The sequence below is a fragment of the Carcharodon carcharias genome, chromosome 25, assembly GCF_017639515.1.
Source record: "Carcharodon carcharias isolate sCarCar2 chromosome 25, sCarCar2.pri, whole genome shotgun sequence".
Taxonomy (NCBI): domain Eukaryota; kingdom Metazoa; phylum Chordata; class Chondrichthyes; order Lamniformes; family Lamnidae; genus Carcharodon; species Carcharodon carcharias.
In genome coordinates, this window is record NC_054491.1 from 17234300 (window position 1) to 17260947 (window position 26648).

The 26648-nt window shown below is 43.7% G+C and overlaps 1 protein-coding gene across 3 annotated transcripts in view; it reads right to left on the bottom strand.

The window, feature by feature from the left end:
- Positions 1–26648, bottom strand: part of LOC121269638 (Down syndrome cell adhesion molecule-like protein 1 homolog) — a 474540-nt gene that overhangs the window by 172082 nt on the left and 275810 nt on the right. For all 3 annotated transcript variants that reach the window (XM_041174392.1, XM_041174393.1, XM_041174394.1), the window contains 4 exons: positions 20187–20465; positions 13802–14077; positions 11939–12235; positions 7980–8252 (listed from right to left, as the gene is read on the bottom strand). In XM_041174392.1, coding sequence (XP_041030326.1) covers positions 7980–8252; positions 11939–12235; positions 13802–14077; positions 20187–20465 — 1125 coding nt within the window. The remainder of the gene's footprint in view (positions 1–7979; positions 8253–11938; positions 12236–13801; positions 14078–20186; positions 20466–26648) is intronic.

Consider the following 26648-nt stretch of genomic DNA (forward strand, 5'->3'; position numbering starts at 1 on the left):
TGATCTGATAATAAGAGCAAAATACTGTGGATGCTGGAGATCTGAAATATAAACAGAAGGTGCTGGATAAACCCAGCAGGCCTCATCTATGGAGGGAGAAAAAGAGTTAACATTTCGAGTCCAATATGACTCTTCTTCGAAGCCAGAGTTCAAATTTAAATTTTTCAAATTTTAGATGCTAGTCTTAAATCCACACTCCTTACTCTCAAACCTAATGTGAAATCCAGTCATGTTATGATCACTGCTACCTAGAAGCTCCTTTACCATAAGGTCATTAATTAAACCTGCCTCATTGCACACAACCATTTCTAGTATAGCCTGTTGGCTCTAGAATATGCTGCTCTAAGAAATTGATCTGTAAAAACTCTATGAACCCATCTTCCAGGCTACCTTTGCCGATTTGATTCATCCAATATGTGTTTGTGTAAATTAAAATCATCCATGATTACTGCCGTACCTTTCTTACAAGCCCCCATTGCTTCTTCCTGTGTACCCCATCCTACTGTGTAGTTACTGTTAGGCAGCCTATGAACTACTCCCACAAGTGACTTCTTATCTTTGCTATTTCTTACCTCTACCCAAACCGATTCTACATTTTGATCTTTAGAACCAAGATCATTTGTCACTAACCCTACAGCCCTTTTACAGTCCTTTGAGTGAAAAAGTCTGTCCTAACTTCTCTCATAAATGACCTCACTGTAAAGCCAAAACCATTTGCTGGAGGGAGAATTTCAGAAGGTCACTTGATCATTTTTATCCCCAATTTCATTTTGTTTTCAGTAACAAAAATTTGGGTTCTTCAGTTTAAATCCAAAGGACACTTGAGTTCTTAGTGTTTTACTGAATAAAATGTTGGTTGACATGCCTGATATTTTGATGGTGACATTCTCAGTGCCAGAAATGTCTTATTTATAACAAAAACAGAATTACCTGGAAAAACTCAGCAGGTCTGGCAGCATCGGCGGAGAAGAAAAGAGTTGACGTTTCGAGTCCTCATGACCCTTCAACCTTCTGTTGAATTTCCAGGTAATTCTGTTTTTGTTTTGGATTTCCAGCATCCGCAGTTTTTTGTTTTTATGTCTTATTTATAACCTGTTGTGTTATGCTTTCCCTATTATCTACACCCGCAAGGTCACATTCATTGAAGGAGCTGCAACAGGGAATGGAGTAAGGGTACATACACCAGGTGAACAGATCACACACAAAACACCCCGTGGTTTATGACTGCTTTTTAATTACATTTGTGTCACCTAGACTACAATTAACTCTTAAACACAAGGTAATGTTTGGCCTTGCAATAATAAAGCACTTTCAGGAACAATGCATGTTTCCTGACACTGGAGGCAACATATGACAGTGGAAAATTTAGCCCATTGAAGTTCTGTATTATCAGACCTGACAAAAAGCCCATAGAGTCATAGTTATTTACTGCACAAATGGAGGCCATTCAGCCCATTGAGTCCATGCCGGTCTCCCCGCTGAGCAGTCCTATCAGCTCCATTCACCCGCTCGATCCCCGTAGGTCTGCAGGTTTGTTTCCTGAGGCTACAAGTGAGCACTCTCATTGCCGCGATGTTGGGCTGAAGACCACCTTTCTGCTCGTTGGAGCAACTTGATTCAAACCCATAAACACGGCAAGGTGCTTATTACTGAACAATTCTTCAAAGGAACTCTGATAGTCAGATGTTTTGGCACTGAAGGAGAATGGTGCAAATCTGAACACTGGCAGCTACTGAAAACAAAACCTCAATTCAAACAGAAAGTCATCGGCCTTCCTTTATACATTCATTTTGTACCTGTTTACACTGTTTCTCATCAATGGCAGTTGGGCATTGTGTTTTAACAGCAGGATCAATGGCTGCACATTTTGCCAGTGGCCCCAAATTAAGGCACATAGGAATAAAGCGATCAGGCTTTTTAAGTGAAAATGTGTTTTGTCTTGCTGACAGTCCCTCCTCCCTTCCTCTCCCAAGGTCTCATTTGATACTATAGGGACCAGATGTCCCCCAGTCATGGCTGCTACTCGTGAATGAGCTTTGATAGGAACAGACAGCATATTAACTGTGGGACCATCGCAATCCAGCCTGATCTTTTGCGCCCATTAACTATCAAGGGTCAAAGTATTATTGTCTGGGGTCAGAGTATTATTGTCAAAGGTCAGATTATTACACTCAGGGATTAGAGTAATAATGCCAGGGTTCAAAGTATTATTGTCTGGGGTCAGAGTATTATTGTCAAAGGTCAGATTATTACACTCAGGGATTAGAGTAATAATGCCAGGGTTCAAAGTATTATTGTCAAAGCTCAGAATATTATGTCAGGATCAGAGTATTAATGTCAGGGATTGGTGTACTAATGTCAGGAATCAAAGTATTACTGTAAGGGGTCAGAGGATTACTGTCAGGGGTTAGAGGATTACTGTCAGGGGCCAGAGGATTACTGTCAGGGGCCAGAGGATTACTGTCAGGGGCCAGGGTATTACTGTGAGGGTCACAGTATTACTGTTAGGAGTCAGAGTATTGCTGTCGAGGTAATCAGATTGTATATCCCAATTTCCTTAGCCAAACCAAGCAATACTAATGGGGTAGATTCTCCAACTTCTAGTTATCAGGTAATATAGAAACATAAAAACTTATGGTATAGAGCAAGGCCTTTAACCTCACCATGTCTCTGCTGGCATGTGCTGGTAGTCATGCATAATCTAGCACCATTTTCCACAATGATAGCTACTGAATAGGCTCTTCCAATACAGCACAGTATAACTGAGTTGGCTTATGTAGGACAGTTCAAGTATGCACCGAGCTTGGTGCCAGACATGTATATAAATCTCAGTTCTTTACTTCCACAAGTTACTGAGCCACCTTCCGTGCCTTCCCCAAGTGACCATCCTTCATTTGGGAGTCTGGGCAGTCACTATTTCACTGACAATTTTCCAACAGGGGCCATTTTGGTAATTGGGATTGGGTAATTTGTTCCATTTTTTTTTGCTGTTAACCCAGGAGCGTTTGGGCCGATTGTGCCTAGGCTGAGTTCAACCAACTCAGCACAGCTCATGATTAATACTGGGGCCTTCTAGACTCAATGACTGAGCAATTCATTACCCCCAGCTGAAGGGTCAGGGAGAACTTATTAAGTCTTTTGTAACGTTAATGTTGTCCTGAACTATAGGACCTAGCCCTTCCCTAAATTTAAAAAAAACACAGGCAATGGGAATTCTTAAACCAAGAGTGTCCTTATCATTCACAATTTCTCTCACTACCCGTTATTGGTTTTTAAATTTGCAATAAATGGGGAGTATAAATAGAGGCAGCCTTTCCAATAAAGCTTTTGTGGAGATTCACTTTGGAAATGGCTGTTCCTTTAACCACAGTATTCTATTAAAAATTTAATCCAAAAAACATTTAGGATTCAATATCACCCTTTTCCTTGTAGGTTTCATTGCACGCACTGTGGATTCAACAGAGGGAACATTCGACAATATTTATAAGCCTTGTTTTGCAATGCACTATATGGCAAAGTCATTGGCAGTTTGTACCTCCACTGTCCTAAAGAAAACCCTCAACTGAAGAGTCCTCAGGGGCACTGATGAGAAAATGGGCTGTGTTCCTCACTCCTGACTGCTTTCAAACAGGTCCTCCTAGAAATACTCAAGTGGATTTAGGGATTGGAATGTCAACACTCACCACCCAGGCACACCCATGTAAATACAGAAAATGCTGGAAATACTCAAGAGGTCAGGCAGCTTCTGTGGATAGAGAAACAGAGTTCATATTTCAGGTCGATAACCTTTCATCAGAACCGACCACCCACATGAAGAATGGGAACGGTATAGAAGGATGTCTCTGTGACCTGGAGAAATAATGACTTGAGGCTTACCTTTACCTCCTGAAATTGCTGCACTTCTCCATCTCTCTCTCTCTCTCCTCCTTTAAGATCCTCCTTAAAACCCATCCACTGGACCAAGCTTTTGGTCAGTTCTTCTAATCTTTCCTTCTTCGCTCAGTATCCACTTCCCCAAAGCTGCCTGATGCACTAGGCTCAAGGTGCTACATAAATGCAAGCTGATGTCAGGCTAAAACTGCAAGGGTTGCATAGGGATGGGGAGTAGGAAAGGCCGCTCAGTTCCCCACACCCTAACTCATGGTCCATGAAGCCACTTGTAGCAATGCTAACACCACACTAGCTAGGAGTCAGGCAACTCTTTGGGGGATGGTATCAAACATGCAATCTCCCCGAACTGTAGGGCTCAGCAAAATAAGAGAGAACATTTCTGAACCATGAAAGGAATCTAGTGCAGCAATTTTAAAGGAAAACCTTAAGTACCATGATCTGCATCCCAAAGGAATCACTGAAGTGTACAGAGAGTGAAAATGTGATATATATCTTTGTATCTCTACTACAGCTGTAACATCAGTAATCTCCACCAAACCGCCATATCTTTATCTCTCTCTAATATTCCTCTGTATCTTGCTCTATGTATACTCATTGGTAAACATTTATAATTAAATTGAAGAGTTTCTTTGTTTAAATTCCGTGTGTGAATGCTAGCTGATACCATAGAACATCAAAGCCCAAAGGGAAGATTTGCTGCCTCTGAACAAATTAAATTCGAGTATCACATATGCCAGTGAGTGAAAGGATGATTGGCGCAGAGCAATGGTGGCAGTGCCAAAGCTTGGAACAGTTTATCACAGTGATTGCTGTGAAGACTAGCTGCTGCACTTTCCTCGATTGAAAGTGTCATTCCAGTCAAAGGCTGACAGAATTCTGGCGGAACATTCCCACCCGCTTCACCTAGGTGCCAAATGCTGTATTAGAGTTGACTGTAATCTCCGATAGCCACAAATGCTGGGCTGCTGACTGCTGTGGAGGAGCGTTTGTGGTCTACTGAATCTGTCATAGCTCAGATTTTATTCTGAGAATTGCTTAAAGGCACAGGCTCAAGTGTGTTGCTCTATCGCATTTTTTTTTATATAAAGCACAACTGGCTTCTTCTTAGCAATGACATTGGTATTTCAGTGCCACACTCTATGCCCACCTGAATTCTGGATGATCTAACACATTCTGACAGGAGATTATAGAATCACAGAGGTATTTTTCTGTATTATACTGCACCTTCTCAGCCCACTGTCTTCCTCTGCAGCTAAAGCAGCAGAGACTAACATGCCAGAGCAGAATTCCTGAGCCACACCAGGTCATGTGCAATAGAGTTGACCGCCAAGGTGTGAATGATCGTCTCACGATACGGGAGGCTGCCAAAGCAGAGCTGTACATACTCCATAATATTAATAGCCTTGCTCTTAAAACGCTGCTCATGTCCATAGCCAACTGCATAACTACAGATGAAATACAGAACTATTAAACTAATTATCACAATTATCCACAGCCTCCATTCTGCTTCCCTCTATTACCACTCGCCCAGTTACATAACACTGCATACGTAACCTTGAGTATGCTCTAGCAGCTTCGGGAACATTCCACCAAAGTGAACAACTGCAATGGTCGTGCTAAACATGCTCATTAATTAGCACTTAAAAACATAAGGAAACTCAGAGGTGAGAAGAGGGCATTCAGACCTTTGAAACTCATTTTTCTTAAAGATTGAATCGCTTCTCACACCAACCACATTATTTTGAATGACCCCCAAATGGTGAATTATAATGAAGGCAAAATAAATCTTCCTTTCGACCAACCATGATGTACAGAAAGTGAGGGCAGTTACTTTATAGATAGAAAAAGTACAATGGCCAGGAAATTCCTCAGAGCTGCTGATGTTACTTCAGCGCAAATGAGTCGGAAACTCCGTGAGCACAGTTCCGGCTGGGGGGAAGATTGGAACAATATTGAGGACTTTCCTGGACAATATTAGTTTGCATGTCTCACAATCTCGTACACGCTTGAACATACTATTACGCTGTGGACCTGAGGTTCTAGGAACTCTGCTCCATGACCAAAAGTGGAACTTTAGGCAGCCACCTGACTAGCATTGACCCCCCCAATCCCAAAATCCCGAGGGATAGGGTCATTATAACAATTGGCTCAGTTGCATGCTGCAAAGAATTGAGGTACATGGAAAATCAGAGCAACAATATATGTTCCTTTTAGAGGGTTCCCTCATGGAAAAGATGAGTAGAAAACAACTCCAAATACAACTCTCGGCAACAAGCTCAGGAATAAGATGGCAAGAGGCCCGTTCATTTGTCCTGACAGTCAGTATGTCTCATATAGACAATAGCCTATGGAAAAAGAACATTTGAATAGAAACAATGTGCAAGGGTACAGGGAAAAGGCAGGGCAATGGCACTAGGTCATAATGCTCATTTGGAGAGCCGGTGCAGACATGATGGGCCGAATGGCCTCCTTCTATGCCGTTAAGATTCAGTGATTCTGTGTGCCTGGGGTCTGGCGAGGAAAGATTTGTACATCGTCTATGTGTTAAGATATGGATTTTAAAACTGACATCTGAAGTTAAGATCCAAATTTGAAATTGTTCCATTAGTTAGGTAATTAGTTTAATAGTTCTGTTTCACTTGTAGATATGTAATTGGTTATGGACGAGAGGACAAGGCTACGAATATATTATGGAGTCTGTACGGTTCTGCTTCAGCAGCTTTCCATCTCGTGAGACGATAGTTTGCACATGGTGGTTAACTCTGTGTTAGGTATCACCTGGCGTGGCTCAGGAACCCTGCTCTGCTATGGCAGCCTCTGCCACTTATGCTGCAGAGGAAGACCGTGGGCTGACAAGGTGCAGTATAATACAGGATACCTATGTAATACTACAAACTCCTGTCAGAACGTGTTAGATTATGCATGATCCAGGTGGGTTTTTCTTATTGGGAGTTATCCTGCATAACATTCGGATAACTCTCGGAAAACTACCTCTCTTCTTCAATGTGTAAATTAATTTGAATTTCTGTTGTAGACAAATGAGTCACCTGTCTTACATCGCACAATGCTAAAGATACAGGAGATACAACAAGGATTAAAAACAAATTTGTTATTCCATTCAATCCTACACAGCACTGCAGAAGGATGTGGTCTCCATGTCAGAGGGACCAATATCCATGAATGCATTTATGATATTTTGTGTTGTAGGTTAATATAAGGACCTAGGGATCATCAGTGAAGGTGGGGAGAAGGGTTGGGTAAATCTGTTTTTGTTAAAGTTAGCAAGTTATTGGCCTATGATCTCTGACCTTTGACCAGGAGCAACAAGGCCTAGGGTTTTAATGGAGAATGTTCAGTTCGGCTCTGAATGCTGAGATAACTGAGCCCCACTCCTGTCCGTTGTTTATTCAAACTCTTTGCTGTCAGGAGAAAAAAAAACATTCAAAAATCCTAAAGCTCAACAGCACAAAGTGGGATGGAAGAAAAAGAGAAAGCAATTATGAAAGAAAAATGGAGGAAGAGAAAGGAATGAAAAAGATGATATTAATGTCACCTGACCATTCTTATGACAGAAACAGCTTGGCACTCTTTAACCTGTCTTTGTAATTTGTTGTGTGTGTGGTCCTTTAATGGGGAGAGGTTGGGGTGAGATGGAGAGTGTGGAAGAAATGTTTTGGTGGAAGGTGGGGTGGGCGGACTGCTGGGAGAAGGAATTGAGAATGGTGGAAAGACGATTAGGTTAGGGGAATAGGGAAAGGAGAGGGTTGGGGGAGAGAGTTAGGAGTGCAAAGAAGAGGAGGTTGGGGGAGTAGGCAGTGGGGAGAGGAGGCAGAGGGGGTGTGGGGGAAGGAGCAGTGGATGGGGAGAGAAGTGGAGTAGAGAGGTAGGGGAGAGAGCTGGATGTTGGGGAAAGAGGGGAGCAGAGAGGGATGAGGGTGAGAGAGAGACACAGAAGATGGAAGAAGGGGCAAGGAGGAGGGAATGGGGGAGAGGCAAGGGGCAATGTAAGAGCTCCTTTCATGTACGACAGATGCTGTCTCTGTCAATCAGCCATATGCAGAGCTCTGGCCCTTGGCATTTAACCATACCTTTCACTGCAACATGGACCCTCTGGCTGATGGAATGCTGTTGCTGCACCAGGACACTGCAGACATACTCCCCCTCGTCCATCCCCTTCTGCACGTCCATGAGCTTCAAAGTGCCATTCTCAAAAACCGCCTGCCTGTGATTGTCAGGAAGTAATATTGAGTCTTTGTACCATTTGATTGAATAGTAGGGATATCCAATGACCCGGCAGTTAATGAAAGTATCTCTCCCAGCAATCGCGGTGATGTTTCTCATGGAGCGAATACTTGGGGAGCCTGTGAAAAGGATTCCTGTATTAAAACACCAACAGTGGCATTCTATCACACTACATCAGCTTGCAGCTAAATGACTTTTTCTTGTAAAACCTATGTTTGAAGTGATGGTATCCCCTTTATTCCCTCGGGATTTTAAAGCAACTAATAGATACCATAAGCTGCAGTAAAGAAAGGAGTGAAATCCTTACAAACAGCACCTACTGGTAGTTCTGAAATCACTTTTATCTCAGAACACAATGCTAGGGTTTTGCAGGTGTTCCTTTTAAGGCCACAAACACACTAGTCATTAATGGGTTAACAAACATACCTGTGCATCACAGGAAGCCACCACTTACTGCCTCGGAAGTAAAGTCAAGGGTCAACCCAGGTTCCTCTTGTACATCTCCAATCCCAAAGAAGCACTGGCAGAGGCCTAAAATAGGACATTTGCCCTGTTCTCCCAATGGAAACTCCTGCACCATACATCCTAAACACACCTCCCCCCCGTACCCCTCCTGCCAACCACCACACTGCTTCAAATGAGGCCATGGAGCAGTGTAGTTCCAAAGCCTGTTGCAACATCAGATGCCAGGTCTGGTAGAGGTGACCCTGGATGGACTCGTCCAGATAGATCCTGAGAGCTGTAAGGTATCAAATGGAAAAAGCAAGTTACAAACAGGCCTCATTTCACACTGGATGATGAAGTAAAGAAGGAACGAAGGCCAATTTCCATTTGTTACTGCCATTCAGGATAAGTGTACACACCACCCAAATACCACTGGCAGAGCCTTGCAGTAAATCTACTCAATGGGATAGGCAAAATACACTGAAATTTCCAGTTCCACACTTAGTCCACCCATGGAGACTCAGGAAACAATGTCAATCTCTCTCGTGTAGTCCAAGTTACCAGTGCACTGCACAAGTACATGGGGAACATTATCGGCTGATGACTTTACTTGAGCATAGGACAAATGATGGGAGAGGCCGGAGAAATACCAGCTCACAAGAATGAAGCAGCTGAGTGGATGGGCAGTGAGGATGACAGGACTCAGTGTGGCTTTTAGTGAGTTGGTGTTAACAAGTTTATGTGATCATTGGGAGGTGTCTCATTAGGTACAATAAAGAAAAGTTGGGCCTTCCTAGGTCCAAGTGTTGCTTTGTTTGTTTGGTTCTGTAATAATCATCAAAGAAGCTTCGGAGAAATTTGGCCTGTCAGTTTATCTCAGCTGGCAGGTTGGAGGCATTAATTAGTCCATTGCAATTGAGGGATTAACTTGCACCTCTCAGGAATGCAATTATCCTTGAAGGATCCAAGATAATGATCCCCTAAACATGCTCGAAGTAATCACACTTCCCCAGGACCATAGTCAGGGAAAAAAAAACACTCAAAATTGTAAAAGAAATTAAATTTAAAATTCCATTTAAGGCATCAAAATGGGTCGCTGTCTCTTTAAATTTGTTGCTCGCTAAAACATGACTGTGCGTGATAAACCATAAAGAAGGCTGAGGGGAAGCCAAGCGTGCAGTGTTCACGACATTAAAAAGAATTAAAAATCAAGCTGATTTTTTTTTTGGGAGCTTGTCAAGTTTGATTTGAAAAACACCAGGCCAATGGCACGTGAAGCTGTTTCCAACAACACTCACAGCCCAGTGAACAGTGGAGAGCTTTACAAAGGTGAAGGCATTTATCGTTCAGCATCCTGCAAGATGCTTAGAGTTCACCAGGTGGACCATAGTATGGACTCTGTCTCACTGAGAAGTCTCAAAGTAATGGAATGGTTAAAAGAAAAAGTGAAAACTCCAGAGCTGACATCTTTATGAATAGGTCTCAGTGAAGAATGTGTACTGCCATCATGACCTTTGTCTTAGGTTCTGTGTTGCTGCAGCCATCTGTTGTACAGATTATGGCTACAGAACGTTTTACCGTCACGATCTACAAAGCTTCATACTGAGGAGGATCCCAGATGCATGTGAAAATTATATTCATATTCATTCCGGCATAACCAAAAGTGAATCTAGTAACAGGCCCTTCCGCTCGAGTTCAAGATTTTTACACTAATGAGGTAATAGCGCTAAGGATGGCCTTTTCCAAATCTTCAGGTTCACAAAATTCAAACTTGATGAACGAGAAATATAAGGGAGCAATTTTAACCCACCTCGCCTCATAGGAATGAGGCAGGCTATGGGGAGGGACCTTTAAAATAAAGGATGCAACCTTCAGTAGGTTCCCACTGGCTACCCATTTAGGCAGATAGGAAAGATTGACTTATGCAAAATTTGGGTCCTATTGCACAAGAGGAAAACAGGATGGGGCTATGGTGCTAAGGGGAAAGATTCTGCTGTTCCTCCAGCTCTATTTCAATTATTTTAAATGCCAAAACTCACCTTTTCGATGGTGGCCTGCAGTGCCAAGACCCAAATCCACTGCAAGGTCAAACTGAGCAGATCAAGCCTGGAGCCTGTATCGTCTCCTCAGGACTCTAATTTCCCGAGGGCTCCAAAAGCAGGCATTACATAGAGACTGGGTCAAACATCAGGTTCAGGCAGCCACAACGGACGCTTGAAAAATTATCTGGCCTAATTTAGGGTCGGATGTCTTTCTGGCATCCTTGGGCCGCAGGACATTGGTGGCCAAAAGTGGGCCTGTTTTACACCCGTAAATTGGGTGCAGTGAGGTACAATTTCCATGCCACTCTATCACCGATATAGTCATTTACCAAAAAACAGTAGGCTTAAAAGCTATAGATAAATGTGTGTTTTAAGCTTCTTTCATCAATAGCTGTGTCGAATGTAATGTTGTAATGTCAGCTTCAATGTAATGTCAACTGAATGGAACAGTTCACAATCAAAAATCTTGCCACTCATCCTTAACCAGGCTTAATTTATGTTGCTTTATTCCGGATGATATGTTAATGCAAATGGTGACAAGATAAAGGTTTCCCATCTTTCCCAGGAGTGTCTGGTACAGGACATAGAGAGACTGGGATGTTCTGGGCAATGGATGCCTGCAAGGCTCCAAAGGAAAATGATGGGGTCAGTTGTTGCCATGATACCCTGATCTAAGGAAGCCCTTTCAAGAACATAGAGGTCTAGCAACCTGGACATTTATATAAAAGCGGTCTGAGGAAAGCAGCATTCAAACAGAGGCCGAGTGTGCCAACGACTGAGATTTAATTTTCCTCCTTGCAGCATTCTGAGTTTAGAGGTGGTGGAAAACTGTAAACCCCATTGTCAGAAGAAAGAGAATCTGACTTCCCAACACCCAACAGCAGATCGTGAGACTGACAGCAAAACATGTTTCCTATGTCCCTTTCTAAGAGTTCAGATGTCACCGTTTCTCCAGAGGTTGGGTCCATTCCATTCAGCGCACCAACAATTCCAAGTGCCTTACACATTTGTCGTTGGTGACACCCAAGATAACAGAGCCTCAAAGGTTGCCTGCTTTGTGTTGTCATGTGACTGGGGACCAGCATACATAATTCTCAAGTTGGGGGAGGGGAGGGAATGGCAGCCCTGAAATAAACAGGGAAGGAAAATATGCAATTACCAGTGATGGGGATATATTTGCATGATGATTCGTTTAAGAAGGAAATGTAGCTCTTTTAAGAAGAATCAAACAAATGTATGCTTGGAATAAAATAACAGGTTAACATAAAACACTTCACAACAGAAATTATCCTATCGGATATTGAAAAGTAGACAGGCACCTCTTACGTTTATTCGCGCTTGATATTCGGCGCTGCCGACTAGATTTCTCGCTGCACAGCGGTAAACCCCTCCATCTTTGATCTGCGGGTTGGTGACATTCATGTGGCTGACGGTAGTGCCATCTGTCAGGGTGTACTGGTTAGTCCGATGGCCGCTGTCTCTGATAATCGACTCGTCGTCCAGTGTCCAGGTGAGGGTAGGGGGAGGAGCACCCTTGGCAGTGCACATGAGGGAAAACTGTTCACCCGGATTGACCACCTTTTCGCTAAAGGACGTGATGATTCGAGGCGTTCCATCTGTGGGGATGGGGTGAGGTGGGGGTGGTGGGGGGTGGAATATGAAAATAAAATCAGCCGAAGGGGACGGATGAATTTGCAGTTCGTTCTTCATCAGTGGTGCAATCTCTTGAGAGAAACTACAGGTAAAAGTCCCTAATACGGTCTCAGTCTCCAATCATTGCCAACGGACTTTTAATCAAAAATCAAAAGACAACATTTCCTGCTTATTGTGATAAAAAGATGTCAGGGCTGGGGAATATGGGGCTTTGTTTTCACAATGAAAGCCCCCCTGGGCAGTGGGGGAAAGGGACACATAACTCCTGGGGAGGGACGGGACTCTTGATTGGCCAGTCCCGTAGACATCTCGCTTCTCCTGGACCCACAAAGGAAAGAAATACATTCGCCTGCCCTCTGCTCCTGCTGATCCTCCACCCTCTCCCTCCTCCACCCCTCCCCATATGCTTGCTTCAGCCTGTTGGGAAAGTTGCTCAGCTCAACATTAGAATGGCTGTCAGTTCCCTGTGGCATCATCATGCCCTGTCTGCTTACTTACAGAAGGATTTTGGGCCGATGTCTTTGGCTCATTCAATTTAACATTGCAATGGGCCAGAACGGGAAGTGAAGGCAGTAGGGTGATCCTCCCCCTACCCCGCCCCATTACTTACGCCCAACCTGCCCAGTTCCCACTGGACATGGGGGACGAATTAAAATTCTTCTCCGCCCAGCTTCACCATTGAGGCTGTGTAAAAGATGGGTCAGATGTACATTGATGCTCCAACCACTCTGCCCCATCCTCTGAAATCTACCATTTTACTCATGTGGGCTGTTCGATTTCCCACACTAGGCATTCTTGTGCCTCTCTGAGCAGCACCACCAATTTGCCTTTAATTCTAAGCTGTTGGCTGCACTTGCTCAAGGTGCCCAAACTCATCCCATCAGATTGGATTGCACGTGGGCCAAATAAAATGGAAGTCCGTTAGCCCACAACAACTAAACCCTAAAAAAGAAGCAAGGAGTTTCATTTATCCAGCACCTTCAACCCTCAGGACATCCCAATGCACCCAACAGCCAATTAAGTACTCCGAAAATGTTGTAATGTAGGAAAGGCAGGAGTGAATTTTTGCACAGCAAGGTCCCACAAGCAGCAACATGATAGTGGCCAGACAATATGTTTTAGTGACCTTGCTTGTTGATTACACATTGGCCAGGACAGCGGGGAAAACACTCCTGCTCTTCTTTGCATAGTGTCGTGGAATCGTTTGCATCTCCAAGAGGGAAGTTAGGGCCTTGTGGCTTAATGCCTCATCCAAAAGCTGGCAACTTTGACAGTGCAGCAATCCCCACAAAAATACAGTGAAGTGTCAGTGTAAGATGTGGGTTCAAGTCTCTGGACTTCTATCTAGAGGCCAGAGTGCGACCACTGACACCTTAAACTTAACAGGGGTATTGGGGTTCAAGCAGTCTGGCAAGTTAGCAGTGCAAACATGGCCAAGGCTTCCAGAGAGTCCCAACTTGGAGGTCTCAGACAACCCTACTCATGAAATCCATCTTTAGCCATTATGTTCTGTTTTTTAAAAGTTGTACCTTCTAACACTATGATGGAGAAGTCTTGTGCAGTTTGGGATTTCCTGGTGGCAAAGCACTGGTAGGCTCCTGAGTGACTCTTCTGAGCAGATGTGATAAGAAGTGTATTGTTATTGATTCCTCGGATAGAAATGTAACCATCAGGAACGATGAGCTCAGTGTCCCTGTACCACTTGATGACGTACTCGGGAGAACCCATCACACTACACGACAGGATGACAGTACTGCCAATTCCAGTTTTCAGTTTCTTTGGAGTCACTTTTACCCTCAGTGGATCTACAGAAGTGACAGACAAATAAAAAGCAAAACATGAGGACAGGAGAAGGGTACAGCCAGGAGCATGCAGATGTCTTAAACATATAGGTCCCATTTTCTGAATGTCATGAGCTACAGGGCTCAAACCCAACATTCATGAAGGAACATAATGAAGCTCATCATAGAACAGCACAGCACAGAAGGAGACCATTCAGCCCATCGAGTCTGCACTGGCTCTTTTGAAGAGCAATCCAGTTAATCCCACTCTCAAGCTCTTTCCCTATTCCCTTAAATCTCTTTTCTCCTTCAAGTATTTTTCCAATTCCCTTGGGAAGGCTAAGGGCGAAGCAGCTTGCAAATTGGTCGGAAACCTGCTCCATCTTGCTCAATAACTGGAAGCTGGGCTGTGTGACAATGAGAAGTCCTTGAAGGGGAAGAGCAAAGAGAGAGGAAGGTAAAAGCTAAAAAAATGTAATCTAACATTAGTCAAGCCTGATTGAGCCTGTTAGATTTTCTCTGACAAGAGTTAATATCTTTGAAACATTTTGGTTGCTTTTTTGTAATGAGGATCTCATTTTCACAAATTAGATTACTATGCCTAGTAAGAATTTAAGTCCAGTGAAATAAAATTACATTGAGTTTACAGCATAGAAACAGACCATTCAGCCCACCAGGTGTCTGCTGGTGTTTATCCTCCACTAGAATCCCCTCGCACTCTACTTCATCTCATTTATAAATACAACAATGCTGACTAGCCCATGATCGGATCTTGCTTGTCTTCTGGGTTGTCCCTGCTCTCCAGCAGACAGAGTGACGACCCTTTCAATGTCAATGAGTGTCATTAGCCAATACTTTCCAGTCTAACATGAACCTTTATATTACCATGACAGCTAGTGCAATATTCGCTTTCTCACGCACCAGGAAGACAATATTATAAGTTGTCAGGATGAAAAAGCTACCTTTCCTTCACAGACCGCATCACGGAGTTCTTGTCATGACAGCGCTGTTTGGATGATCCATCTGTACAAAGGGATCATGGCAAAGCTAGTGACCTGCACTGACTTCCCAGTAAGTCGTTCATATTTGTTAAAATTAAATATTAAGCAAGTTATTTAAAAATTTATCCCTTCTATATTGTTCATTGCATTCTGCCCATCTAACCAGTCTCCCACTTCCCTGATTGAAATGGTAAATGAAAAGAGGGGGTTTTAATTCCACCGAAGATGAGTGGAAGATGGTTGACCGTATTAAATCAACAAATAAATGAAATCCAAACCAAAACTGGTGCAAACGTGTCAACTTCTGGTTTAACGGCAGCACATCTGGGGGTATCCAAGTGACCAACTCTAGAGAGGCAGGTCCATAATTATATTATGATAATGATAAGGTCTTGGCAGGCATTGGATTTTAGAGATAGACGGCTTGCTTGCTGGCTGTTAAACGGATGCTAGAGCAGATTAAGCAGTTAAGTTCTTTTTTAGAGCACTACTTATGGGAATGAACACCTTCCCCCAAATCGCTCAAGCAAACTATCTGCCACAATCCACCCTGCCCGTGCCATCCAGGCCTGTGGTCCTGAGCCCCCATTCCCATGGTCTCTCCTTGCCTCCTGATTGCTGGTTCAACCCCTCAATTTCTGCCCCATGATCTTCGCCTCACTCCCTCGAATCTGCCCCCAGCACCCCCCTCCCCAACTGAGCCCAAATCTTTCCCTCCCTCGCTCCCTCCCTCCACACTGCTCTCTTCACTGTGCCCCAATCTTTTCCTCATAACATGGACTGCCAGGGAAATGGACTAAAAATTGCTGACGAGATCCTGCAGTTAAAATTCAGCAGGAGCTTCGTGTTCCCACAATTCTCCCACTCCTTCTTACCAACATGTTCCTGCTCCCTCCCTGTAAGTGTCAGAGCCAAAACCTGGGGTTTTTTTCTGGTCTGCGCTGAACGCTCCAAAACGTGTGAACCTTTTCTGATCACTTCTCCCAAACAACTCACTCTCTGTCTTCTAGGATACCCAAACATTCATGACACAGCCATTTCAATTTGGAAGTTATTTGACTGTGTTAACAGCTTAAAGAAGGCTGTAAAACAAAAACAGAATTACCTGGAAAAACTCAGCAGGTCTGGCAGCATCGGCGGAGAAAAAAAGAGTTGACGTTTCAAGTCCTTCGACAGAACTGATTGAATGTTAGAAGAGGGGTGAAATATATGCTGGTTTAAGGTGGAGGGGGGGAAAGAGAATTGGTGGGGGGGCTGGTGTGGTTGTAGGGACAAGCAAGCAGTGATAGGAGCAGATAATCAAAAGATGTCACAGACAATGGAACAAAGAAGTGTTGAAGGTGGTGATATTATCTAAATGAATGTGCTAATTAAGAATGGATGGTAGGGCACTCAAGGTACAGCTCTAGTGGGGGTGGGGTGGAAAGCTTAGCAGGGCATACAAGATTTTAAAATAATGGAAATAGGTGGGAAAAGAAAAATCTATATAAATTATTGGAAAAAACACAAGGAATGGGGAAGAAATGGAAAGGGGGTGGGGATGGAGGAGGGAGTTCAAGATCTAAAGTTGTTGAATTCAATATTCAGTTCGGAAGGCTGTAAAGTGCCTAGTCGGAAGATGAGGTGCTGTTCCTCCAGTTTACGTTGGGCTTCACTGGAACAATGCAGCAAGCCAAGGACAGACATGTGGGCAAGAAAGCAGGGTGGAGTGTTGAAATGGCAAGTGACAGGGAGGTTTGGGTCATTCTTGCGGACAGACCGCAGGTGTTCTGCAAAGTGGTCGCCCAGTTTATGATTGGTCTCTCCAATGTAGAGGAGACCGCATTGAGAGCAATGAATGCAGTAGACTAAGTTGGGGGAAATGCAAGTGAAATGCTGCTTCACTTGAAAGGAGTGTTTGGGCCCTTGGACAGTGAGGAGAGAGGAAGTGAAGGGGCGGGTGTTGCATCTTTTGCGGTTGCATGGGAAGGTGCCATAGGAGGGGGTTGAGGAGTAGGGGGTGATGGAGGAGTGGACCAGGGAGTCCCGGAGGGAACGATCCCTACGGAATGCCACCGGGCGGGTGAAGGGAAGATGTGTTTGGTGGTGGCATCATGCTGGAGTTGGTGGAAATGGCGGAGGGTGATCCTTTGAATGCGGAGGCTGGTGGGGTGATAAGTGAGGACAAGGGGGACCCTATCATGTTTCTGGGAGGGAGGAGAAGGCGTGAGGGCGGATGCGCGGGAGATGGGCCGGACATGGTTGAGGGCCCTGTCAACGACCGTGGGTGGAAAACCTTGGTTAAGGAAGAAGGAGGACATGTCAGAGGAACTGTTTTTGAAGGTAGCATCATCAGAACAGATGCGACGGAGGCGAAGGAACTGAGAGAATGGGATGGAGTCCTTACAGGAAGCGGGGTGTGAGGAGCTGTAGTCAAGGTAGCTGTGGGAGTCGGGAGGCTTGTAATGGATATTGGTGGACAGTCTATCACCAGAAATTGAGACAGATAGGTCAAGGAAGGGAAAGGAAGTGTCAGAGATGGACTATGTGAAAATGATGGAGGGGTGGAGATTGGAAGCAAAATTAATAAATTTTTCCAAGTCCCGACGAGAGCATGAAGCAGCACCAAAGTAATCATCGATGTACCGGAGAAAGAGTTGTGGGAGGGGGCCAGAGTAGGACTGGAGCAAGGAATGGTCCACATACGCCATAAAGAGACAGGCATAGCTGGGGCCCATGCGGGTAGCCATAGCCACACCTTTTATTTGGAGGAAGTGAGAGGAGTTAAAGGAGAAATTGTTCAGTGTGAGAACAAGTTCAGCCAGACGGAGGAGAGTAGTGGTGGATGGGGATTGTTTGGGCCTCTGTTCGAGGAAGAAGCTAAGGGCCCTCAGATCATCCTGGTGGGGGATGGAGGTGTAGAGGGATTGGACGTCCATGGTGAAGAGGAAGCGGTTGGGGCCAGGGAACTGGAAATTGTTGATGTGATGTAAGGTGTCAGAGGAATCACGGATGTAGGTGGGAAGGGACTGGACAAGGGGAGAGAGAAGGGAGTCAAGATAATGAGAAATGAGTTCCGTGGAGCAGGAACAGGCTGACATGATCGGTCTACCGGGACAGTTCTGTTTATGGATTTTGGGTAGGAGGTAGAAGCGGGCCGTCCAAGGTTGGGCGACTATCAGGTTGGAAGCTGTGGGAGGACCCACCGGCCTCCACATTCAAATGATCATCCTCTGCCATTTCCGCCAACTCCAGCATGATGCCACCACCAAACACATCTTCCCCTCACTCCCCTGGCGGCATTCTGCAGGGATTGTTCCCTCCAGGACACCCTGGTCCACTCCTCCATCACTCCCTACTCCTCAACCCCCACCTATGACTCCTTCCCATGCCCACGCAAAAGATGCAACACCTGCCCCTTCAATTCCTCTCTCCTCACCGTCCAAGGGCCCAAACACTCCTTTCAAGTGAAGCAGCATTTCACTTGCATTTCACCCAACTTAGTCTAATGCATCGTTGCTCCCAATGTGGTCTCCTCTACATTGGAGAGACCAAAAGTAAACTGGGCGACCACTTTGCAGAACACCTGCGGTCTGTCCGCAAGAAAGACCCAAACCTCCCTGTCGCTTGCCATTTCAACACTCCACCCTGCTCTCTTGCCCACATGTCTGTCCTTGGCTTGCTGCATTGTTCCACTGAAGCCCAACGTAAACTGGAGGAACAGCACCTCATTTTCCGACTAGGCACTTTACAGCCTTCCGGACTGAATATTGAATTCAACAACTTTAGATCTTGAACTCCCTCCTCCATCCCCACCCCCTTTCCATTTCTTCCCCATTCCTTTTGTTTTTTCCAATAATTTATATAGATTTTTCTGTTCCCACCTATTTCCATGATTTTAAAATCTTGTATGCCCTGCTAGTCCTTCCACCCCACCCCCACAAGAGCTGTACCTTGAGTGCCCTACCATCCATTCTTAATTAGCACATTCATTTAGATAATATCACCACCTTCAACACTTCTTTGTTCCATTGTCTGTGACATCTTTTGATTATCTGCTCCTATCACTGCTTGCTTGTCCCTACAACCACACCATTTCCCCCCCACTTCTCTTCCCTCCCCCCCACCTTAAACCAGCATATATTTCACCCCTCTCCTAACATTCAATCAGTTCTGTCGAAGGGTCATGAGGACTCGAAACGTCAACTCTTTTCTTCTCCGCCGATGCTGCCGGACCTGCTGAGTTTTTCCAGGTAATTCTGTTTTTGTTTTGGATTTCCAGCATCCGCAGTTTTTTGTTTTTATAAAAAAGGCTGTATCTTGCCCATTTACTTTTCAAATTGCACTTCAAATAATGAGAATAATTGCTTCATATGGACGTGCTCTTCCAAATGATGCTGTGCCGTTGAAGAAATCTTCAGACCGACTGCTTGGGGGAGGGGGCTGCTCAGCAGTTGGACGAATGAGGTTGTTGGCAACCCAAAATTCTGATCTGAATCTGAAACTGACGAGTGGAACAGTGTACAGACCCCCTCAAGCCAAGAAACATGGATGAATTCTCCCTCACGCTCTTTGTATACCTGAGTACTTGTTATGAACTGTCAGTGAAGAAGAGGGGTATGGACCTGGCTTTGGACTGGCCATGACACCTCAGGCAAAAACTCACCTAAACATTGGATTCCTTAGACATACGATTAATCGAAATGCTAGATAGAACCACAGAAATGGATTCCGAGACCTAAATGTTACCATTTTGCTGAGAGGGACAGGCAGGTTATAATTTCGACATCCAGCACAAGCAAAAATATGGATTTTCCTATCGAAGTAAATCCAACTTTGCACAGTTCAGAGTGACTAGTGTAATGTCTGTTCTGTCTCTCCCCCCACAGATGCTGCCAGACATGCTGGGCGTTTCCAGCATTTTCAGTTTTTATTTCAGGTTTTCAGCACCCGCAGCATTTTGCATCAGATCGCCCTGTTACCCCTTCACCCACAAAAGCAAATGTACAATTAACTTGGCCTTCCGTTGCGTATTTTAGTTAACACTGTAAACTCGCCCCATGGAGATGGCTTGCAATGCAGCACCTCCCATTCCCCCAACACCTTTATTCCCAACTTCACTGAAAACCTGTGGAAACATGAAAAGCTCTTACCTATGATTTTAATGATTTCGGTAACTTCCGCTGAGCCAAAGGTGTTTGTCACTTCACAGATGTAGGTCCCACTGTCTTCCACACGTAGGTTATTGATCATCAGGCCTGTAATGCGTTTGGTCCACCTGCTGTCTACTGGCAAAGGCCTGTTGTCTTTCAGCCAACGGATTGCTGGGTTTGGATAACCTGAAGCGATGCATGGAAGCTCCATGGTTTCCCCCGTTTTAACTTCTCTGGACTGAAAACTGTCCAACACTGTAGGCGCTGATTCCATAGGATCTGCAGTGGAAAAAGATACAGGTTGGGGGAGGGGCGGTTAACCAAAGTTCACCACTGGAAACAGACGTTGTGTAACTTTATATTTCACTGCTGTTTACACTAAGGGATAAAGGAATGGAAAAGAGGGAAAAGGTAAGATAGGAGGGAAGAAAGGATGGGAAAAGCAACTGGACAGATAGATATGAGAGAGAGACAATATCTTGGATGGAATTAAGATTTGGAATAAGCCCATTGTTTAACTCACTCTAAGCTGAGTATCGAAACCTTCTGCCATTTGAATTATAGTTTTAACCTTAATGTTCCCATAAAAACTCAATGCTAAAAGCTAATAATGCTAATTCTAACCTTTCAAGCTGCATTATTTCCTTGTCAAAGTATTCTACTGGATGGTGTCAAACAAATAACACACATGACAACAGCTGAGAGCCAATGCTACAGAACTCTCAGTGAATAGCAATACTGGAGGATGCCCCATTAGAAGTCTGAACATGATGGCTTTAATAGGAATCATAACTGACCATGTCCATGAGTGGAGCTGAGAGGATTTAATTGACTGAGACCATTTAGTAATCTGATGTGACAAAATCAGTAGCATTTTTAAACCTCGAGCAAGGCAGGGATAACTCCATTCATTGAGATGGGATTCGTCTCTGAGCTACTGATGAGCATTGCCAAGAATGCTTCACACTTTGAGCCTTTCCATCTCTGCCACTCAACTGGCTGAAATTCTGGCCTAGTAGCACTAGCCTGGTAATTACTTTGCTGTTTTAAAATGGACTCTGCGATTCAGGTAGAATCCTTTTGATTTGTTTATTCATGGGATGTGCGCATCACTGGCTCAGCCAGCACTTATAGCCCATCCCCAATTGCCCTTGTTCAGAAGGCGTTTAAGAGGCTGGGCCTGGAGTCACGTGTAGGCCAGACCAGGTAAGGATGGCAGATTTCCTTCCCCAATGGACATTAGCGAACCAGATGGGTTTTTAATGACTATCAGCAATGGTTTCACGGTCATCATCAGACTTTTTTAATTCCAGGTTTTTTTTTTGGTTGGATTTGTTGGATTGTGCCTGGGTGTCTGGATTACCAGTCCAGTGACAAGTCCACTACACTACTACCTCCCCCTGCTTGGGTTCAAACTTTAGAATAATGACTGAGAAAAGATTAGATTACATAAAGTGGGGTTCATAGAGTAGAGACAAAGTGAAATTAAGACAAGTCATCACAGAAGCAGCCTCCGTGTAGCCGAGCGCTGTGGCACGCGCCTGTTATCTGGCTACACAGAGGCTGAGGCTGCCAGATTGCTTGAGGTCAGGGGTTCTGGACTGCCAGTGAACAATGCCGATCAGGTGATTGGCGCAGGCTTGGAGGGCTGAAGGGCCTGTTCCTGTGCTGTACTTTTCTTTGTTAGAACCATAACATTTTTCAGCTTAGAAAGAGGTCATTCAGTCTATTGTGTCTGTACTGGGTCTTCGAAAGAACCACCAATCATGTCACCACTTCCCTGCTCTATTCCTGTAGCCCTACATTTTTTTTCCGAGGATATATTCAATTCACTTTTGAAAGTCACTATGGAATATTTTTTATTCTTTCATGGGATGTGGGTGTTGCTGGCAAAGCCAGAAATTGTTGCCCCACCCCTAAATGCCCTTCCTTAGACTGAACATTTCAGAGGACAGCTAAGAGTCAACCATATTGCTCTTGTCTGGAGTCACATGTAAGCCAGACTGGGCAAGGATGGCAGATTTCCTTCCCTAAAGGACATCAGTGAACCAGATAGATTTTTACAACAATCACTGATAGTTGCCATATCACCATTACTGAGACTGGCTTCATTTCCCAGATTAATTAAACAAACTTAAATTCTACCAGCTGCATGGTGGGATTTGAACTCATCTCCTCAGAGCATTAGCTTGAGCCTCTGGATTACTAATCAAGTGACAATACCACTATAACACCATCTCCCCCAACCACCAGCCACCATTTCATGCAGTGCATTTCAAATCATAACAACTCGATGCATAAAAAAGTTCTCCTCCTTTCCCCGATAGATTTTTCAAAAATTATCTTAAATCTACATATTCCGATTACCAACATCCCTGCTGTGGAAACACATTGTCTCCAAGAATGAAAGAGAATAAGGTAGAACATAAGCCAAGCAGAAGTAGTAAATACATTTTAAATTAAGATTGTGTTTTGAATATTTATTTTGTGTACGGGGTTGTTACTGCAGCAATAAAGCTATTCCAGGCATGTTAGGAGCTTCGTTTATCATAATATTAGTGCTTCCTTCAGTGTATGAGCTGCAAACACAAAGCACAGCCATCTCAGAAAGAAAATATGTGAGAATTATGTTCCTGTACCTGGACGTACAGCACATAGAGGAAGGTGGGACTATATGTGTCATTGTCTTATCTATTACATTGTTAAAGTTTGTTAATGTCAAATTACATTGTTAAGGGAAACAGGTGATGGGTATTTGAACACTTTTAAATAGGGGATAGCTGGGACACTGGGTGGATGTGAGGAGTGTTGACACTGAACAAAATCAATAAACTCTCTCAGTAAGGAAAGGCTCCATGTTTTAGTTTTGACTTCACCAACCTGCATGTATCCTATTAGTAATGTAGCTATAAGAGAAGTGTCCAATTTTCTATCCATTCTAAATTTTTGGACAGAAAATCAGGCAAGCTCTATTACAGGCATGCCATTTCTCTCTACGGCTTATGCCCTGGGAAGCCAGCAGCTTTTGGGGACAAGACTTCCAGATTTCAAAACTCAACAAGTTGAAATGGGCAAGGCAGCTGACCAAAAAAATAACCTTGAGCAGACAAAAAATCCTAATTACTTATTTCACCAATATTCTAGGCAAAGAAAGCCCATCACGTTTCAATGACAATTAGTAGAGGAGTAGAATGCACGAAGATAAATATAAGGTCAGACACTGGTGTAGAAGGAAGAGATCGAGACCCTGGGAGGAAGGTGGAGATGTAGGCATTGACGCATTTGGGGAGCAGAAGACTAGAGAGGCAAATAGTCCATCTTGAGTAGGTTTAGCAAGTAGAGGAAGAGAGTTCATGTTCTGAGAGGGAATGTATTTCTGGCTTTGCTATTCTTTGAGCTTAATGAACTCTCACAGTAAACAGCATATCCTCCGATTCACCATGTGAAACATCACAGGAGATTCATCAGGACTCCACATGGCTGAGTGCAGAAGTTGGGGGAAGGGGAGTGGAGACTAAACCTGTGTCACATCACAGTGTTACCTCGAATCAAACACAACTCTGTCTGAATCATTAAACATTGCTGTTGGATTCTGTCCCACTGTTAAACACTACCCCCCTACTGTATCATTAGAAAATAGCCCATGTGGAGAAACAGTAAGGTCCTTCATTCTGACAGGTCACATTAAGGTCTCTCTGCTTACTGCATGAACACCTGTTGAGAGAATACATCATGACCTTGGACTTCATCCAATTTAAGGGCATATTTCTGTGAAATGTGGCGATAAAGTTTAAGAACTTGTACACCCCATTGGTTAGCTCTTTTTTGACGTGTTTGATGTATAATTCATATAGTATTATTCCTCTTTATCCACCCACCAGCTTTTTGGTTACCATCTCAAAAACATCCTTTGTAGAAGGATATAATTCATTGACTCAAATATGAAACTCACTATCACAGGGGAGCAGTTTTCTTTTAATTCATTCACAGGATGTGGGCATCACTGGCAAGGCCAACATTTATTGTCCATCCCTAATTGCCACAAGTTAGTGGCTTGTTAGCTGGACCATTTCAGAGTCATTCACATTGCTGTGGGTCTGGAGTCACATATAGGCCAGACTGTGTAAGGACAACGGATTTCCTTCCCTAAAGGGAACTAGATGGGTTTTTAATGAGAATTCAGTAGTTATGTAGTCATCATTATGACACTAACTCTTCATTCTCTTTTTAATCAACTGAATTTAAATTCCCCAACTCCCATGGTCTCTGGATTACTAGTCTAATAACATAACCACTATGCTACCATTCCCTATAAGATAACGAGCATAGATGCATTCATGGAGAAGTTAGATAAACAAATGAGGGGGAAAGGAATAGAAGAATACTTTGATGAGGTTAGATGAAGGGAGGCAGGAAGAAGCTCATTGGAGCATTAACCTTGGCATGGGCCTTTTGGGCTGAATGGCCTCTTTCTGTGTTGTAAAGCCTGTGAGCATAATGTCACAGAGAAAGAGAAAAAGCTTTTAAGATCATAACTCCACATAGAAATACTAAACACTGGTTGTAATACAAGTTGAGCCCTCTACGATATATGACTGTAATCAATAAGTAATTATTTGTATTTCTCAGAAGCTCTGGATTTGAAAATGACTTGATATTTTGTGGTCTTTGTGCTGAGTAACCAAGCTAAGATCTCATCCTATTGATGCTGCAATGTGCAATCTGCAAAGAATATTTCTTTCTAGTTTGAGATGCCCCAGTTGACTTTTCCGGTGCTCATTGCCACTGTGAGGATTTTCAAAATGGCAGCCCCTCAATCCTCAAGTGGTGTAGGAAACAACTCATGCAAATTTTAAGTAGAGTTTAATGTGCTTTCTGTGCCATTTGGAATCTTTCTTGCTTGAAAAAAATCTTTAAAAAAAATAGGATTACCATTTTGTTTCAAACTATTTTCAGTTTTTTCACTAATCGCTATTTCCTTATTGGAGAGGTGGAGAATAGAGAACAGAGTTTCCAATTCTATACTTGGAGGTTTCACAACATGACTTCCCTCCTGCCTCCAATGACCCTCCATGGTTTATTTTTCTTTCTCCAGCTCCAGTACTTGCTCCGATAATTTTTCTCCTGGGTTGAGACTGATTGGCTCCTGAGGGTGAAATAACACTGGCACCAGCAGCAATGGCACAATCAGCCAAACTGCCTCCTTTCAATGCCAACATTTTCCGCATACAAAAACTCTGCTGACCATGGCAAATCCTGTTCCACTTTCATCCCTGTGCTCGGTAACCTACATTGGCTCCCAGTCAAGCAACGTCTTGATATTAAAATTCTCATCCTTCTATTCAAATTCTTCCATGGCCTTGTCCCTCCCTACATCTGTAATCTCCTCCAGACTCTCAATGCTCCAAGATACCTGTGCTCCTCTAATTGGGACCTCTTGTACATTCCCAATTATAATTGCTCCTCTATTGGTGACCGTGCTTTCAGCTGCCACGCCTAAGCTCTGGAATTCCTTCCCGACACCTCTCCACCTCTCTACCTTGTTTTCCTGCTTGAAACCTACCTCGCTGACCAAGCTTTTGGTCATCTGACCTAATATCTCCTTATGTCGCTCGGTGTCATCATTTATTTTATCACGCTCCAGTGAGGTGTCTTGGGACATTTCTTTACATTAAAGGCACTATATAAATATAAGTTATTATTGTTGTTGTTGTACACAGTGGGCATTAAATGAGAGACAGCCTAGCTTGTAGAGTTGAGTCTGACAATGGCCAATACGTTTACCTGGTAAGTGCTTGGGGAAGGTCCACACTTTCATTTCCAGTGAGCGCATCACACTGATTTACTGAAATGTTATGCATTTGATTATGTGGAAGAATCATCCTTATGTGCAGCATACTGGGCCCTTTTCAACATATGGAGGCTAAGATGAATGACGTGGTAGGGTTACCAATTGTCATTAGACATATTCCTAGAGGCTTCCCTGCCTTTCCCCCATCAGTACCACCATCCCCAATATTTTCCTAACTAATAAACCAAAGTCTTCAAAGAAAATGAAACAAACTATATTTTCTAATTGCCTCCTGGTTTTTATCCTGGAGTTGCATGCAGCCATGTCCATATTAGAATCATGGAATTATACAGCACAGAATGAGGCTTTTTGGTCCATTGTACCTGTGACAGCTCTTTGAATGAGCTATTCAATTAGTCCCATTCCCCTGCTCTTTCCCCCTCGACTTTTGATTTTTTTACTGTTTTCAATGCCCTTTTGAAAGTTACTACTGAACCTACTCCCACCGCCCTTTCCAAACCTTGGCAACTGGCTGCATCAAAAATTTTTCATCTCACTTTTGGCAAATTATATTAAATCTTTCACCCATCTGCCAGTGGAAACAGTTTCTCCTTATCTAACTATATCAAAACCTCCCATAATTTTGAGCAGTTATATTAAATCTCCCCTTA